The sequence below is a fragment of the Zootoca vivipara genome, chromosome 5 (assembly GCF_963506605.1).
Source record: "Zootoca vivipara chromosome 5, rZooViv1.1, whole genome shotgun sequence".
NCBI lineage: Eukaryota > Metazoa > Chordata > Lepidosauria > Squamata > Lacertidae > Zootoca > Zootoca vivipara.
Window position 1 is genome coordinate 63,379,224 of NC_083280.1, and position 19,441 is coordinate 63,398,664.

Below are 19,441 nucleotides of genomic sequence, written 5' to 3' on the forward strand. Positions count from 1 at the left end.
TAAATCTTAATTATGCATTTTGTAACATAATTCTAGAAAAATAAGTTTTAAACTTCAATGTTTTTCTATAGGCTTTTCTGTAAAATTCAGAAACATTAGTCAGGTAGTCTATGGAAGATTATAGAACAGCCAAAAATATAGGTACATAGCCCTACACTAAGCAGCAAAGTGAATGGGGTATAGTCCATTAACCTTTTACATAATAAATGAATATTGTACCTCATAGATATAATTTCTTCATAATCATTCACAATATCTGATAAGTTAAACTTGTGCCTAATGGTCACAATTCGTTTTGTAGCTTGTTTTCTCATCTGTATATAAAAAAGAGACTCGATGAATGCAATCTGAAACTAAATCATAATGGGTTTAGCTACATAGACACCAACATTGTAAGGTCCAATATTATAGACTGCTTTTTTAGAATGTGATACGGATAAAATCTATTTTGAATTATTTTGAAATCAGATATTGCTTTTAGTTCTAAGTTGGAACTGAAAGGGGTCTTCCAGACCCCAACAGCAGACTGATAGCCAAAATAAATGGTGAGGAGAGTTAAGCACAGGTATGATCATTGTTGCAGGTGCAGTGATGACAATTTTGATGCTTCATAGGCATGCAATACTGACATGAAACCAAGTTTGACACAAGATGACTCAAACAGTCCTTGGCCCAATCCAGACTGAAATACCTAGCTGTATTTCCAGTACTTCTCTTAGCCATTTACTGTATGCTTCAATATTAAATTAATGGAAAATATCATACCATCCTAACAAAAGTGGCTGAACTATTCCTTCGTGCAGAAATAGGATCTGCATCTGTCATCATGTCCTTTTCTAATTGGTTCCCATATGCCTGAAATAAGAATCAATTCATTAATCATAAAGCATTAATTTTCACTGGACTGTGCAGCTAGCCATATACAAGTTAAGTTGCTACAATTATGTTCCATTTTTCATAGTATTTGGGGAACTCGCATAACTCTCAAGCATTTTGTCCTTCAGCTTTAGAATAATACTTTCTAAGTACTTTGCTGTATGAATTAATGTGTATCTTTGATTTCCTGTATAAACATTATATATTTGATATTTCCTTGTTTTCTCCATATGTCATTCAACAGCCTGGGATTATGTATGCAGTCTTGAGCTTATTGAAAGAAAGACAAGATGGAAATAAACTTTTAAAATGAATTTACTAAAACTATGTAGAAAGGCATCATAAAGCTCCATTCCTCAGAATACATAATCAATATTGCCCAACATGAATGCGGATATTAGAATGAAACACATAGCCAATACTGTTTGTATTCAAGCAAACAGTATCCAAAATTGTAGGCCAACATTTGTTTTTAAAGTGGAATACCTGAAAGACTGTGTCTGGTATTTCTCTGTCATACAAAGGAATTTGCTGGAAACCATAGAAATCTAACTGTCCCAAGCTTCTCAGCTGCAACAGCTGGAAACGTTTACAATTTGTAATCTCTTCTGCAGTAACAAAGTTAAATTCTTCTTGCAGCTGTTCAAGACGAAAGTATTTTGATTCATTTTGCTCCAAGGATTTTGAATACTAGGAATTATAAAATAATTTATTTAGCAACTTAGTTGCCTACAACAAATAAATATGGCAGTTGTTTTTAAATTTAAACTAAACAATTCTTCTCTTAATACCGCTTACAATGTTATGTTCTACATGCATGCTGAAATGATAAAGCAAAACCATTGAAAACACAACTTTTGCACATCAGAAAGTGCAGGTGCATGGATCTTGCAAACCTGGTCCAGGAGCTCAGCAATGTGTGTCAGATGCACACCTCACATTTCCAAAAAGTCTCTGATATGACAAAGATCTAAGTATCAACTGATACACTAGCTATTGAGACTTAAATATTTACCATGATTATCTCAATCAAATCCAAATAGTCAGGGTTATTTGGATCAATATTGGCTTCTTTTGCCCATTCAATTAGTTTCTGTATGTCAGAATGCTGCCAAATTCCAGTTCCTTTTCCTGAATCAATACACCTTGGCACACTAAAAGAAAAAAGAAAAAAGAATTAAAGGGATAAGCAAGTCTCATTATGATGGAACTCTATTCAGCAAATATAAACCTACCTAATGCAGGCACCATGAAGAGGCTGAAATGTGGGTGCTAAAGGAGCTCCTGTGTCATCAACTGTCCAAGATAAAGAATACATTAATTTTCCTGATGTCAGAATACATAGTTCTTCTCTTTCCTTTTCATCAAGGAAAAAAGATACATCTGTCAAAAACATAACTGAAATAAACCTTTTGATAACAAGACCTTATATTTAAGGTGTTATTGCTAACATTAATGCTGCAATGTGGATAAGCCCACACAGACAAAGAGAGAGAAAGAGAGGAAACAAATATGTGATATAAACTACCATTAACACCCCCAAACATTCCTACTTTTGCATCTTTTGAGTGAATTAATGATACCGGTAACTGCCATACATCCAATTTATACCCCAACTCCTGAGCTGCTTCTCCCCCCCCCCCCTGATAACAAACAACTGATCAAAGCGAAGTATCCTGGCCACTATGATGATAATGGAAATGGTTAGGACTGAAGTGTTAAGGCCAAACTAATCATGACAACAGCAGCTTCGTGTGTTTAAATGTGGATCTGCCCACTCACATGAAGAGAGAGGATATGATGGTGTTTTTAAAGAATAAAAGAGTGTACAGTTGACTGAAACCTTAATACCCTCAATTTACCTCTTCACAGTCTGTTCCCCCAGAAATACTTGGGTGTTTGACTCATGATGAGATGCTTCAAGAAGGTAAGCTGTCAGTGAAGGGTGGGTTATACACCCCTTACCTGCGCTCCTTATACTCTGTGACTGGGACAGAGTTAGTGAGGGCAGAACCTCATATTTGTATTTTGTTTGTTTGTTTCAGGAGGGCAGCTGCCCCCCCTGGCTATGCTCATCAATCTACATCTAAATGCATGGATCTGCCATCATTGCATATTGACTAGCCCTCACAGTGACTAATCAGAGGTCTAAAGGTAGAAAGCTAAATATCCTCAGAGTTTGGGGGCTCCATGTCAAAATCTTTTAATTCTATCAAATATATCACTGGATATAATGGGAGGAATAAGCATTTTTTAAAAGAAAGCCATTATCATACTGACAGGTGCAGCAGAATTAATAGAGGCACCCTTCCCATATCTAGTTTCCTGAACTGATCATCCACAGAGACATATTGTAGCATATTGGTTTGAATGATCCGCAAAATAGTAGCCACCACCATCATGCCTATCGAGTTAAATATATATATTATGAACTTACTGCTTCCCACTGCCCCATTGGAAGGTTTAACTTGTTGTTCACAACTAAACTCTGCCTCATCCAAAACATCTTTGCTTTTCAATGTAACATTATTGGGAAGAGGTAAGTATACTTTGGCCAACAAAGTCGGTTTTTTACTTGATTCAAATATCTAAAATTGAACAAATCACCCAATGTTTAATGTTTTTAAAAAGGAAGATTAAACTGTGTCAGCTTAACGAAAGAAATGCAGAAGAAAAAGAAAAGCAAAGAAACCCTATTAAACACATATTAAAAGGCTGATATCTTATAAATCAATACTGTACCTAGTGCAAAGTGGATTCTTTTAAAATACTGTAAACAAGTAGTCATCAGTATAGCACAATACTGTGTAAAAGGTACCACTGATTTAAGGTTATAAATATGATCTAAAATTCACACATTACAAAATAAGTGGCTGCATCACATGGACTTGTTGTACTCCCAAAATGTAACTACATCTTTTCTTCTTTACCATATGCACATCCTACAAGGAAGCCACAGTTGGCCCTACTTTCCAGTGGCACGTACAGATAATATAACACAGCATCAAAGGTGGGTCTAGGGGAGTGTGACCAGTGCAGTCACTCTGGGCACAGTGTCTGGGGCGCTGAAGCAGGTGCAACAACTATGATATCCATTGGAAGGCGAGAGGCAGAGGGTGCCAGATTTTGGTGTTGCACAGGGCACCACGGAAATGTGAGATGCCAAAATCCTGACAGCATGAAAAAGACATGTGACATTTTCACACATTATTGAACACCATAGATTCACACAATTTTTATGCAGCCTACCTATTAAAATAAAAATACAGGAAACTATGCTGAGTATGAACAATAGTTCTTAAATTTTACATCAGAATACAAACCAATTCTCTTCAAAGTGCATGGTTTGTAAAGAGTAGCTTCAGCTATGGTACACTGTTGAACTATTTTTATCATCTAACTAGGCATACCTCTAATCGAAGAGATTCAGGCCAGTTTAATACTTGAATTCTAAAAATTTGCTGAAATATTACTTTAAAATCCTGGTGAAGAGGAGCTTCGGAAGTAGAGGAGACCAATTTATTGTTGTAATATATTTTAATAAAGTATTTTTCCATTTTGACTTTTTCTCTTCTCTGTTGTTCATCTCTAAACATACCGGAATACAGACCAGATCAAAGAATATATTAATATTTATATACACAACCAGCCAACAAATCAGAGGAAACTTTCAAAGTACAATAAAATATGTGCTTACACTTTTCCTACATTGGGTCTCACTATGGCAAACAATTTAAATGTTTAATGTGTACAGAATTAAATTGAATATTTATTATATATTGCATGTCAAACCAAAAAGTGGGAGATTACAGCATAATCACGTATTTTCTTTAACTTGTGCAAAGTTATTAAAGATTTTGAAATCAATAATGAAGATACAATATTTTTCTGTCACTGGGGTTCAAAGTCACAATTCTCATATGTATATTTCTTTTTACCACAATAATTATTAAGAGCTCAAAAAATTAGGGAGCCATTGCTCACACAGTGAAACTGCTTCCTCCAACCTGCAGCTCCCCCACACCCCAAATCTGCTCCAAAGGGCTGAAGGATCCTCCAGAGCAGATCTGGGGACATTTGGGGGGGGGAGAGAGACGGTAAACCAGAAGATTTATGTTGCATAAGATAAGCAGATGGATATAACTGGATTATACCCATAGTGCACTGTGTCCTACAATTAGCAGAAATTCAGAGTAACTGGCAGCCAAACATTCAGGAAATTTCCAGGTTTCCCCTTCAGTGATGGTCTTCACATAGGATTTGGCTCCCCCTAGTGCTTCAAGATGGGAACTGCTGAACTTCAGAAATAGTCTTGGAGGACAGCATTAATATACAGTAGGGGGCATAATGGTGGGGTGGAAAGAACCAGTGGAACATAGTTCTTTCTGGATATCAGGCACACATAGGCTATTGTCATTGGCATCTCCACTTTCAGAAGCAGAGTGAGGTGCGGGGTGGGCTGGCTGGGGGCCGGCTCACTTAAGGGGCATTCCCCCTTCCCCCACCCTAAAGCATTATAAAACTCAATAAATAAGCACAAAACGACAGGTGCACAGCCTTCTCTTTGTCTCTCTCATATATATATATATATATATATATATATATATATATATATATATATATATATATATAATGTGTGTGTGTGTGTGTGTGTGTGTGTATTCCCCCAGTAATATTTATACTACTGGGGAAATACATTTTTATATAATAGGTGCTTTGCAAAACTAAAAAAAGGAAACCTGCAACTCACAGAGGGCACATGTCTTCTGCTGTTATTTCTGTTACAAAGGTAAGATGTGGCACCAAAAGAGGTTCATTTATCCCTCCAATGTCCATTGCGGTTTGAAAGGTATGAGCTGAATCCAAGCATCCCTAGAAATCAATATTTGTATTTTCATTGCATCCAATACAATATTCAAACAAACCACAATATCTGCATTCCAATTAAAAAAGCTTAGAGTGGCATGTATGAGATAGAGCAATTCTGAATTTACACTGTATATAAAATATTCATAAGGTCAACCAGATTTCTATAATAAGCGCCAGAAATTAACTGAGCACAAACCAACAGGGAACAGTGCTAATCACATTTTCCTATGGCACAATGATTTACTATTCTACTACTCCTTCAACTTAAGAACCTTCTGTCTTCTTCCAGCTGCTGAAAAATTGTTTGATAAATCAGTATATCTTTCTTCTCTTGGAGCATTTTCATTCTCTTCTGATATGTTGCCTTCAAAATCATCAAGTTCTGAGATATATGTCAGCCTTATTGAAAGATGGGAAGAAAACAATGAAACCTCTACATTTAGGCTCAAATGTTATCTGATATTTGGTTGTACAATTCATCTCCTTTTTTAATGTGAAGAGGATATAACTAGAGAAAGAAAGTGCCTTTTTGCTACCTCTTTCACCCGACACTCTTCTCACACTCAGTTATAGCCCTCCAGTGCTCTCCCTCTCCAGCTATTATCTGAGTTTTGTTCCTTTGGAAGGAAATCATTGGAGGTCCATTGCATTTGGTAATATTGTATTTGAATTTATTTACAAATATACAGGTTAAGCATAGATGGAGGCACACAGCCTAAGCCAGACTTCCTCAACCTTGGCCCTCCAGCTGTTTTTGGCCTACAACTCCCATGATACCTAACTAGCAGGACCAGTGGTCAGGGATGCTGGGAATTGTAGTCTCAAAACATCTGGAGAGCCGAGGTCGAGGAAGCCTGGCCTAAGCATTCCAACAAAATCTACTGCCCTACATCATATCCTCAGAGAAACATACTCCTTGATCTCCAAATACTGTTAGTTTACTGAGTACTCAAAATCCTGCTTTTTGTCTTTTTAGATTTTAGATTAATTTTTAGAGATTTTAAAGATACCAAGCTGTTTATGAGTACATATAAACAAACAAACTGCAATATATTACAAACACACAAGGACTAGATTAAATCTTCCTGAAGAATATAAAATCATATATGAAAGATAATCATTACCACTTACTTTTGAAATTGCAGCCTGACAGAAGAACTGACAAATCCTTGCTGTCTCCGTAGAGATTTTATTTGTTTCCATACTTTCATAATACTTTGTATTAAACATTTATCTCTTTGGTATTCTATGTCATGTAATATTCTAGTATTTCTGGTATTTTATAATGCAAAACAGCAGCAAAAAAAACTGATCACAAACTTAAAATTCCATTTAATGATTTCCAGTTGTTAAACAAAAATCTAAAATCATGACATAAATTGTACATTCATTTCCCCTGCGATTAACATATTTTTTAAATATAGTTACACACTACCCCAGTTTCCAAGCAGTGAGAGATTCTAGGGGTTCCAGCACTTGCCCAGAATTTGGTTTGCTTGGAATGAAGGTCAGCAGAGACTGTAGCGTCTTCAGGATAGATGGTTTTATGTTCACATATATACAACTTAAGCATATGATAGAAGGGCTCACCACATACTGTATCTGTGTCTCCTGCTTCTAGCTCATAGGCAAGAGGATGCCAATGTTCTCCTACCCAGCAGCGTAGGTGGGTGGGGGAAATCCCACCCATTAGTTGTATGGAACAGAGCAACTTCTTTGGATATGCTAATCATGGTGCTTAACAAACCAGACAAAGTCATTACCTTAATAAAGGAATTGGTTTGGCAAGCCTGTAAATTCTATCCACACAGATGCAGGAGCCCAAGAATTGGAAGGGATTCATGGCACCATTCAGATTGACGCCCACCAAACGCATGCTACCCAGTTCCAAAAAAGAGAGGTCTGGGCCTAGACCAGGGGTCAGCAACCTCTTTCAGCCATGGGCCAGTCCTCAGACCAGGTGGGCCAGACTATGAAGGGGGGGTGGTACTTTCGCAGTACATACAGTAGTTTCCACCGTACTGTATGCTGAAGATGCACTCCTTTACCTGGGCTTTGACACCCAAGATATATATTTTAAGCACTCGCCCTATTCCTGGAACTGCAACTTGCTTTAACTTTTCTGAATTTTACATTGTTATAACCTACCCTGGTATCTGATGCTGAAGGGTGGGAAACAAATTGAAATGATGGTGGTGATGCTTGTTTTTTGTTTTATTTATAGAATTTATTTTCTCCTTGATTGGGGGGGGGGGTATTCAACGTGGTTAAAACCTCAAAGCAGCTTAATCAGTTGCCTCAGGGAATTGATTTTGAGTCAATGCAGATTACTCACTATTTTCAACTTTGCACTCTTGGAAATCAGCATTGATCAAAGCAGTATATACCTATACCACGGTCAATTCCTCCTCCTGCCCCATTTTAAATAGGTACCTTATTTGTGATCTGTAATCCTTCAAAGTTTTCGTACTTAGCTCACTTGTTTTTAAGTTACTTTCCAGTAATTTTGTGGAACTTATTAATGCTTTGAGCTGTAATAAAAAAATAATTTATTTAAAATGCATTATTTTTTTTATTAGCGAATAACTTCATGTGGTATTTTGTTAAAATTATTAATATTTTAAAATGAAAGACTTTAAAATTATTATATTTTAAAATGAAAGTGTCACACTGTACAGGACAATATCCTTTCTGGATATTTAGGGTTGTTGGTTTTTTCCTGCCCTGATATGCATCACTATGCATTCGTTTACATGGATTTGCATTTGCCATTTTACTGCCCATCTGTCAGAATGAAGACACCAAGCCTTCAAGCTGTGACATCTTGAAGTCTTAAAGCCTTTTACATCATACCTTATAATTAAAACTGTAACATAAAGCATTTTCTTACTTTTTCAGATAGCAAGAGAGTAACGTTTTGCTGCTGCCGTTGTTGAAAGCAGTCATAAAGGTCAAGCAACCTGGCAGCCAGTACTTGCTCACAGTTGAAAAAAAAATGATGGCTAAACACAATACGTGATATGTTAAGATCCAGTTGATAAATTGTACTCTGTTCCTCTGACTTAGTTATGATGCAGTTTTCCAGTTGAGGTTGCATTGCCTATGTTTTAAAAAAAGTAAATTTGAGGTGAAGCTACAAGTTTTTCAGAGTTGAATATGGTTTGAATGAGGAATTACTTCATCTGGCATGCATGTTTTTGGCTCTGATAGGTAGTTTTTGCTTTGTTTTCTAGGTTTTCACAACATTAAAAAAACTGCATAACCTCCTTGACCAGAGATAGCAGTGGACAAAAATGTGTGCAAGTATACACTGTGGAAAGTGCTGCTTCTCTAGTATCAACTGACTCTCCTAAAAACTATTTCTGTCTTAATTCTTGGTTCCTAAACTAACTTTTACTCTTATTTACTACTTTTGAGTTCCTATATGATTCAGCCTTAAATATATGTATAAGAATTTATCACATCTACAAAAATATAAGGTGTATTTTACATGAGAGCACAAATATTACATATGTAAAAAGGCCTAATAAACATACCTCCAACCCAAATCAAAGGTGTTTATTTTGAGTCACTCTAGTGACTATTAGGGACCCAGGTGGCTCTGTGGGTTAAACTACTGAACCTAGGGCTTGCTGATCAGAAGGTCAGCGGTTCGAATCCCTGTGGCGGGATGAGCTCCCATTGCTCGGTCCCAGCTCCTGCCAACCTAGCAGTTCGAAAGCACATCAAAATGCAAGTAGATAAATAGGAACCGCTACAGCGGGAAGGTAAACGGCGTTTCCGTGTGCTGCTCTGGTTCGCCAGAAGTGGCTTTGTCATGCTGGCCACATGACCTGGAAACTATACGCCGGCTCCCTCGGCCAATAATGCGAGATGAGCGCGCAACCCCAGAGTTGGTCACGACTGGACGTAATGGTCAGGGGTCCCTTTACCTTTACCTTTAGTGACTATTAGTCTTACTTCAGATAAACTGAACCATTTTTAATATTAATTTTATTAAGACAGAGTACGTGTGATTTCCAGACACTTATGCACTAATCAGACCCTACCTATAGCTTGAATGGCCTTATGTGCCTTCAGACCATTCTTTAACTTTATGTGTGTTTGATTCCGTAGCAAATTAATTTATAGCAATCACTAGATTTATAGAATTTTATTTGATCACTAGATTTTATTTCTATAAATTAAGTGTACAGTACTGTATGTATATAAAATGAATGAAGTACATTAAAATATTTTAGCTAAAACATAAGATATTATATATTTCTGTTAATATTAGCTCAAATATATTCATTCCATTTTGGTAGTACACTGCACAACTCCTAGTGCAGTAGAGAGCTTCCTCAACTTTAATTAGTTGTAAAGATGTGAATTAACAATTCCATCTAAAATATACTCCCAGCCCTACATAGTATTTCTAGCCCAGGAATAGAAAGCATTTCCTAGTAAAATAATAATCTTAAAAAGGAAGTGTTTTTGTTTTTTAAAGTGGAAAAAACAAACAAACCTTCCTGTATGTTGTCTTTAATCGTGGGTCAATCTCAGAAGGAAAAAACACTCTGTAGTAACTTGATGGTTTGATTGGAGAAGGCAATGACATTATTTCCCCGCTTTCTTCAAACCAGTTTTTCCCCTTAATAAATATGATTCAGAACCACAAACAACATTAAGCAAGTCATCTGCTTTTTAAACATATTATTTAGGTTACAGAACTTTTTAGGAACTAAGCAGCACATATTTACCCCATCTTGCTGAAGAAGACGGTTTTCCATTTTGTAGTATGTATTCCTAGATATATGAGGCTTTCTTGGAATATAAAACCCTTCATCTTCTAGGAATCGTGGTGCCATATTGTCTGGCAATTTACAGCTCTGTATAACTGAGAACAATTATTATGAAATTAGGGTGACATATAGGTAGAATGTAAGTTCTTGAATTAATTTATCCTCTTCTTTTTGTTGGTCAGATATTTAAATCTGATCCAGAAAAGTACAACAGTAACCCAAAACGAACTGCTTAACCACCTACGCCAAATATAGCAAATTTTATAATGAGCCCTCTCTTTCACTAACTTTTGCTCTTCTCTCTAATCCTTCCTTCTCTCTCAGAATAGTTGATACCGAAACGTGTCCTGTTCTGCTCCTGCAGATAAGCTCATGTAGCAAGGCAGGTCTATTATCACAGCACCAAGCAGAGCTGCTAGCAAACAACTTGCTTTGACAAGGACTGAAAGTTTTCTAGGACCTTTAGAGTTTCTGCCTCTAGCCCACCTCTCCTAGACTTTGCCGACTTTCGAAGAACTAGTCTCTTAATGGGCTAACCTGAAAACAGGCACTTTCCTTGCATTCCATGGCCTTTCACCTGGTGATGGGTGGCAGTCATTTCTGCATTTGTACCAGAAAATGAACAGGATCAGACTATCCACAGGCTACTGTGCATTTGTGTGTTCACATGCACATTTGTAGGATCTAAGTCACTGTCATATTTTGCAACATACATTACCTGGGGAAGTGCTTGGCAGAAAAAGTTGTTGGTCCCATTGTTTTTTCTTATCAAGATTACTCCATTCACACTTAGGAGATTTTACTTCAAGCAGTTCTGGTAGTAGTATTTCTCTCACATGATCAAGCAAAGGAGCTTGTTCGTTTAAGCCACAGACATTTTGAAGGCTGTCATTTATTGATTTCTGTTAATCATAATAAAAAATAAGTGTGATAGAAATATAGAGAATGATGGGACAGATACCAACAGGAAACAATCTACATAAACATGTTGGAATAGATATAGGTAATTTCCAGAGAAATTGCTTTATAATTTTATGAGTCCAGTATGTTTAATGTAGTGCTGAAACACCATTATTAGGACCAGTTTGCTCACTTCTTTCTGATCTTTCAATAGGTCCTAATAAAGGAAGCACCTTATTGTTACCCTTTGATTATTTATAATGGATAAACATTGATAGCCACAATTTTTCTTATATTTTACGGTTTTCATTGGAATTAGAAAACTCATACTTCAACTTTCAGGTTTAATGAACCGTATCCAAGTATGAAGAAATAAGTGATTCCTTAATACAGTACCTGGATCACTATTTTCTATCTCTATGAGAATAGGCATTTTCCACAAATACTTCAAAAATGAAGTATCACCAATACTGCTTACATTCAGAATATGCGGGCATTTCAGTGCATGGTCTAGTCCAGGGTTAGACAACCTTTTTATACCTACTGCCCACTAATGCACCTTTCTTGATAGTAAAATTTCCTCACCATCCACCGGTGCTCGATGGAAGGAGGATTCAGCTTGTGCCATAGAATCCCCTATCGCCCACCTAGAATCCTGAAACACCCACTAGTGGGCAGTAGGGACCAGGTTGACAACCCCTGGTCTAGTCCATAGGTGTGTGGAAACAGGAAGTACCTCTCTGATCTCGTTGAAAAACAAATATATAGGGTCTGGTGCTTTGTGTAGCCCAACTACCTAACCTGTCCCAGTGTCTCTGCTTAAACACATATCAGTTTGTTGTTCACAAAGCAAGTGAAAGAAATGCATAGTGATTTCATCCAAAATGCTGTCTTCCTCACTCTCATTCACTTGAAAACAAAATAAACTTCTGTATTCATTTTCTATAGCTTCTCATGTTTCTTCTAAGGACTCTGATACAGTCATAAAGACAGTTGGGGCCATGCCAATTATGGTTCCATGCCTCTCCAAGCAGTGAGAGTCTCCAGGGATTGTGTTGCTCGGGCTCCATTTCCTTGGAAAGAAGGTCAGTAGAGACTGTGGTGTCTTTAAAATATATTTTTTTATTTACATACCAGTACATATAACCTGAGCACAGGGCAGAGGGGCTCACAGCAGTAATAGCTCAAAAAGTATTGCTTCTCCATTAGCCACAGCTTTGGATTCAGAACACAGCAAGACATGTTTTTGTCCCTAGTTCTCAAAGCATCTCTCTCCTTCCAGCTCACTCACAAGCAATCTCCAGCCCAGCCCATATTGTTACTCATTTTGGCACTTTCTTACCTATACTGTATACAACTAATTTCAACCCAGCTCATCCCTTTGAAGTGATCAGCAGAATACTAAAGTGGCCAACTGGTCTTTGCAACACTAGAAAGTGTAACAAAAGTCTGTGAAAAAGTTAAATATTTTAAAGAAAGCTCCAGTGGCATGACAATTGTTTATAAACGAATTCAAATACTTATTTAGATCATGGTCAAATATATCTAGGAAATCTATGGTACAAGGTACTTTGAAAAAAAGAAAATGAATGAAATAAAAACTCTTTTTCTTTTGTTTAAGGATATATGGTTATTTTGTATATAAGTTTAGGGCCACTGAAGAAAACCTTTGAATAGCTTATTTCATAATTTTCCTTTGTTAACAGAGAAAGTGAATTAACTGTAGCTATAAACAACTTCAAATACTAGACATCTATTTGACAGAAGACTTTCAAGACACTCCAGCATCATAATGCAACAGAAAAAGATGCACTTTGTATGAAGAGAAGAATAGCAATACCTGGTCAATGACCTGATCAGTTTCTTTCGGCTTTGAGGAATCTTCAAAAGTTGATGTAAAAAATATAAAACCCTCATCAAAGGAGACTTCATTCTAAGATTTAAAATGTAGCTGAATAATTATCAGTCAGTAGTGCTAAATACTGGGTAGCCTTCTCTTTCTCCAAAAACTTAATTTTCCTTTATTGTCCCGCATATCCATTGACAACATCACCATCTAACCTAGCACTGAGGCTGTTTTCCTTCCTCCCTCCTTCTCATATTCAGTCTTCTCACCGAGTCAAGTCACATTTTCTTATATAAAAACCCACCAATTCATCTCTATCTTTCTCAACTTAAATTTTGGTTCATCGTCTTCTGATTTCCATCCTGTCTAATGAAACCTTTTCCTCTTAGGCCTTTCCTTATCATGCCTTAGTTCACACACCTCTGCCCATAGCTTTGTTGCCAAAATCATCTACCTTCTTCATCATTCAGATCTTAGCAGTCTGAACGTAGAGGGGAGTAAAAGGTAAAGGTAAAGGACCCCTGACCATTAGGTCCAGTCGTGACCGACTCTGGGGTTGCGCGCTCATCTCGCATTATTGGCCGAGGGAGCCGGCGTATAGCTTCCAGGTCATGTGGTCAGCATGACAAGGCCGCTTCTGGCAAACCAGAGCAGCACATGGAAACGCCGTTTACCTTCCCGCTGTAGCGGTTCCTATTTATCTACTTGCATTTTGACGTGCTTTCGAACTGCTAGGTTGGCAGGAGCTGGGACCAAGCAACGGGAGCTCACCCCGTCACAGGGATTCGAACCGCCGACCTTCTGATCAGCAAGCCCTAGGCTCAGTGGTTTAACCACAGCGCCACCTGGGTCCATGCCAATCTTTCTGTAAACAAAGGTAATTCCTATCTCTCAGTCTTCTCCAGCTGACCTTCAACTTCAACTTAAAACACCTCTAGATCATGTTGCTTGAGGAAGCAGAATGCTTCTTTGGCTTTTTTCAAATTTGTGCAGCAGCAAGAAGAAGCTCTAGCTTACAGAGCTACCAGAGAGATTTATTTTTTTAAGTAAGTAAGTAAGCAAGGAAGAAAGGAAATTTTTATTTATACCCCGCCCTCCCTGGCCAAGACCGGGCTCAGGGCGACTAACATCAAATGTCAAATACATTAAAACACAATCAAACAATTGATTAAAATACAGCTTAAAAATTATAATCAGGATAAAATTAAATGACTGCCCATGAAATTACAACCACAGGGGTCGGGAACCTCAAGTATTAATCAGGGCCAGCTATCCATGTTGGTCCCACATGAGCTGATAAAAGGGCCAAAGAGGTAACTTACAGGGTCCCGTAAAGGTAAAGGTACCCCTGACCATTAGGTCCAGTCGTGACCGACTCTGGGGTTGCGGTGCTCATCTCGCGTTATTGGCCGAGGGAGCCGGCGTACAGCTTCCAGGTCATGTGGCCAGCATGACAAAGCCGCTTCTGGCAAACCAGAGCAGTACATGGAAACGCAGTTTACCTTCCCGCTTGGAGTGGTACCTATTTATCTACTTGCACTTTGACTTGCTTTCAACCTGCTAGGTTGGCAGGAACTGGGACAGGGTCCCATAGAGGGGGGGGTCAAACTGGGCCCAGACAGAAAGCCAGGCGGAACAGCGCCGTTTTGCAGGCCCTGCGGAAGGATATCAAGTCCCACAGGAACAAGTGGCAAGCATCTCCCTCTTGCTTCTCCCCTCCCCTCCTCTCCGATACAGAGATTCTTGAATATGCACCATACATTTAAAGCACACACGCCCCCACCCCCAAGAATCCTGGGAAATGTAGTTTATACCTCACAGAGCTACAACTCTTGGCACTCCTTAAAATGTCAGTTCACAGGATCCTTTTTTGAGGGGATGGGGGATGTGCTTTAAAAAAAAGTAGTGAGAAGAGATTCAGGACTGAATGATACCCATCTTCTTGATTAAGGTGTTTTCTATATGTAATGGCAGGAATAACCAGAATCACACATTCTACAAAAATATGCTCATATTAGAATTTGTTGCACCAAGTTGAATATAAAAAGCTTATCAGTGTTGGCAGCAATTTTACAAATATTTTATTACCTCAGTGGTCACTTCAGAGTTGTGTTGGTATTCTTTAGTATCAGAGTACGGTTTGTCAGAAGATTTTTCTTCTTGTTCAGCCTAAAACAAAGGATATTTTAGTGTGCTTCTTGTTATTTTTTAAACAAAGAGAAAACAAGAACCGAGATAAAATGCAGGCTTTCCATATTCAGCACTTAACTTCTTTTTCTGATGTGCTCCAATTGGTGTGGGAGAAATGATGAGTCTTTTAAATTGGTTGAACTTTCCGTCATTTATGGAATCATACATACAATAAGTTACGTTTCATTTGAATGCTAAATCAAAATTCAATTAAAACTATTTACCTTAACTGTTCTCAACTTCCCTCTCACTCTATCCCGTAATACTTCAGTTAATATACTTTGTTTTTCTTCTACAGCCACAGCTATTATAAAAAGCACAGATATTTCAAACACACTTTGCAATAAAATACTTGAATATTATCAGGATATCTTCTGTAGTACTTTTCATATAGAGAATTTTGGATTCTCAAGGAAATGACAATGATCCAGTAGGTTTTTCAAAGTTTGTGAAGGATTTAGAATAGATTAAGTATTATTTATCTGAGTCATACATTCACATTTCAAGCTTGCTCCTTAAAGTGCAAATTATAAATGAAAGTGCATTTAGTTCACTGCACAAGAAAAATGCACAAAACACATGATTTCTAGTTGCAACATTTGCACAAAAAGTTGACAAAAATCTAAAATTAGAATATTCTAATTTTAGCACATTAGAATAATCTGTATTATTTTTTATCAAGTGCTAATATTGTTACAGTACTTTAGAACAGAATGAAAACAGGAAAAGGTCATATGCAGGTTTGACGATTGAATAACATCTAAATTTAATCTGAGCCACATTTGTGGAAATGCCCTTGAACTTCATTGTGATATATTACCACTTGGTAAGGAGTAAAAACATTGAGCTACCTTCCTGTGGATTTTGGTCCGGACTTTCTTTTTGTTTTCTATCAACATGTATGTCATCTTCAGTTTGCTACATTAAACAAAAGAGAAAAGTTGCAAGGAAATGATCAAAACTATTCCCTCACATTTTTATTCGTTTTTTTCCAGCTTTCTACATCATATACCATCACCCCATCCAAAATGTTTACTAGTGAGCAGCCTACAAAAACTTCAAGTTGTGATGTAGCCTGCAGGCAAGGTTTATGCCATCATTCCGATAGTAAATGGAATAAACAAAGAAGAATGATATTCATATTAGAAACAAAATAACATTGCTATATAAACATTTAATTGTCCAAGATCCAAGATGTCCCATGTGTTCAACAAATGTATCCACATGTATAACGGAGTTCTCAAAATCTAATTTCCATTTTACTTCCTCTTGCTCAGCGGAGTAGCTAGCCGCTCGGGTGCCAGGTGCGGCATGCGCGTCCTGCAGCTGGGGGTGGGGCAAGTCGCCCATGGGGGTGGCGCGCACTGCATGGAGCCTCTCCGCCGCCTCCCCCTCAGCTGTAGGGTGGCTGAGGGAGAGGTGGAGGGCAAACACAAGTCCCACGCTGCTGTTTCAGGCAGCACAGAGCCTGCAGGCACCCAAGCCACTACGTCACTCCCAGGAGAGACACGTGGCTCAGGCATGCTGCAGGCCCCGCGGTAAGTGACGGCCCCCACAGTGTGGTGCCCAGTGCCAGCCACATTACATTCATTGACTGAACAAAAAAGTTTCATGAGCCCATTAAAAAACAACTCATATTTTTGTCATTTTGTCACACCTCCCCCAGTGATGACACCTGGGGCGGATCCGCACCCCCTTTCTCCACCATGGCTCTTGTTGTATTTAGAACTTCTAAAGTGGCCTTTTGAGAGATTCTGAAGGACTAAAGGAAAATAGAGAAAGGCCCCCAAAGCCCTTGAGTGCTCCGCCAATGAGTCTTTGAAGTGAATGCAAAACCAAATATTATAATATGAAATGATTACAAAAACAGCAACCTTAGTTGAAGTGCCTCACTTCCTAATGTCTAATACTGGCTTTCCAACCTAGTGTTTCCCTCTAGGTGCTCTGGACTACAGTTCCCATGATCCCTGACCATTGATCACACTGGTTAGGAATGATGGAAATTGTAATCCAAAACATCTGGAGGTATCAGATTGAAGAAAGCTGGTCTAGACTAGAGCAACTTACTCTGATGTCATTATATCTTCACCCACGCGTGCACTAAAATGGCACTGCGCAGTTAAGATTTCACTTTCAAGATAAAACTGATTTGGGGGAAAATACATTTTCCATGAAAGCACTGTAGAGAAGAGAATATTTTTTAGAAAAAATTAAAAGCAAAGGCTTTCCAAATTCTTGCTTCAGTGCTATGTGATGGGGTAAAATGTATGAACGTACCTTTCTACTGATACTTCTTTTGTGTAAAGATTTACTTTTCCTTGCAATTCTTCCCTGAACCTTTTCTTTCTGGATAATAAAAAAGAAAACTATCTAAAATCATAATCTATAAGATACACAACTTCATAAACAAATGTAAATAAAAGGGTGGTTTTGCATAGAATGATGGAGTCAGTTTTAGGGAACTCCTTCCTAACTGAACCTTTGGCGCCTACTGATTTATTTTTTTACTCCACCAAGCATTTCATGTTATAAATTTAACTAATTTTTTAGTTTTTATATTGAATTATTGTAAACCGTTTAGAGACTATCATAGTCAAGTGGTAAATAAATAAATAAATAAATAAGAGGGACTACATGTAGATGGGTAATTTGGGAAATAAATATGCTGCCTTTAAAAATATTTGATTATATTGTTAAGGTTAGGCTTCTTGCAACGTAGGGATGTTCACTATAACAATTTTGTTTGTTGTTATGAATAACAATTAATTTCAGGATTTTTATAAATAATTTTTATTAAAGATTTTATTGGGTTACAAAAGTATGTGCATTGCCTCTATTTGCAGGTTGTAGAGTCTATTATACAAATCTGTTACATTTGATGTATGAAGTTGGGGGAGAAGAGAGGTGGGGTTTTAATCAGTAAGCAACCACACCTTCACCTCCAAAGAGGCATCTGCTTGCCTGAGATTTTAACCATTAGGGAAATATCCGGAAAACAAAATAAAGTGTTGTGTGAATGCAGCCATAATCTATATGTATTTGTTTTTAAAATACACTTAAGTCTATTATCTGTAAGAGTCTTATAAGAAATTCAGAATAACCATATTAATTGTTAACTGTAGTACATTCTTGGGGTATAATAATAAACATATGCCGGTTATTATGATCACTATCTTATCTAGAATAAAAAACTGATAAACAAATCCAAATATTAGGGCATTGTAGTTGGGTAATAATGTAAACATTTTAAAATAGTTTTCATAGCTTGCCTTTGTTTTTCTATCCAGTAATATTCCTAATTCTTTGTCAGGATCCATTTTATATAAAAACTGGATTCAGTTGGTCATCAAGGAAACTGGGAAAAATATGCAGAATATTAAAATGTAAAAACCAGTCCATCTTTACTCCATTCCACATATTTGTGTCTATCATGGCTCATCTTATTCTTTTGCCTAGTAAAGAATGTTTCTGCCCATTGAGTGCAGGTGTAGAATGCAGAAGTGTGTGTTGATGTGCTTACAGAAGATCTGTGTAACCTGGAACATTCCAAGTCAACCACAGCTCATATACCAACCACACTTGAGCGGCAGCTGTCAATCACCTGGCAGGCCACATTTAAGGGCTTGTGAGTTCTATGAAATAGTTGTCCAGGTCTGTTACAGCGACCAAGCATTGAAAGCAATATTGTTTCAAGTGGCTGCCACAAGATAACAATGGAATGCAAACAGGTTTAATAAATAAGCACCCAACTTGAGAAGCCCTATTTGAGAACTTGAGAAGTGGGCGCATTTACTACCAGCAAGTTCTGAGAACAGGAGTTTTGCTTCTGGATTGCCAATAAACATGGTCCAGTAGTTTAGAACCAGAAAGTCCTAAATTCTTAGAATTGCAGAACTGTAGAGTTGGAAGGGACCAGCGAGGATCATCTAGTCAGTCCTGCAATGCAGGAATCTCTCACTCAACAGGAGACTCAAAC

General features: G+C 37.6%; 1 protein-coding gene across 1 annotated transcript in view; it reads right to left on the reverse strand.

Annotated features, from left to right (window-relative positions):
- The window catches only part of CC2D2B (coiled-coil and C2 domain containing 2B), a 36,149-nt gene that overhangs the window by 15,956 nt on the left and 752 nt on the right, over positions 1 to 19,441 (reverse strand). The window contains exons 2-21 of the mRNA XM_060275201.1: positions 17,743 to 17,811; positions 17,629 to 17,644; positions 16,317 to 16,383; positions 15,690 to 15,769; positions 15,364 to 15,444; positions 13,270 to 13,362; positions 11,248 to 11,431; positions 10,488 to 10,624; positions 10,253 to 10,378; positions 8,179 to 8,276; positions 6,877 to 7,017; positions 6,084 to 6,144; positions 5,627 to 5,748; positions 4,287 to 4,464; positions 3,314 to 3,464; positions 2,112 to 2,259; positions 1,892 to 2,030; positions 1,363 to 1,566; positions 766 to 855; positions 220 to 314 (exon numbers count right to left, since the gene is read on the reverse strand). Of these exons, the coding sequence (XP_060131184.1) occupies positions 220 to 314; positions 766 to 855; positions 1,363 to 1,566; positions 1,892 to 2,030; positions 2,112 to 2,259; positions 3,314 to 3,464; positions 4,287 to 4,464; positions 5,627 to 5,748; positions 6,084 to 6,144; positions 6,877 to 7,017; positions 8,179 to 8,276; positions 10,253 to 10,378; positions 10,488 to 10,624; positions 11,248 to 11,431; positions 13,270 to 13,362; positions 15,364 to 15,444; positions 15,690 to 15,769; positions 16,317 to 16,383; positions 17,629 to 17,644; positions 17,743 to 17,811 (2,280 nt within the window). The remainder of the gene's footprint in view (positions 1 to 219; positions 315 to 765; positions 856 to 1,362; positions 1,567 to 1,891; positions 2,031 to 2,111; positions 2,260 to 3,313; positions 3,465 to 4,286; positions 4,465 to 5,626; positions 5,749 to 6,083; positions 6,145 to 6,876; positions 7,018 to 8,178; positions 8,277 to 10,252; positions 10,379 to 10,487; positions 10,625 to 11,247; positions 11,432 to 13,269; positions 13,363 to 15,363; positions 15,445 to 15,689; positions 15,770 to 16,316; positions 16,384 to 17,628; positions 17,645 to 17,742; positions 17,812 to 19,441) is intronic.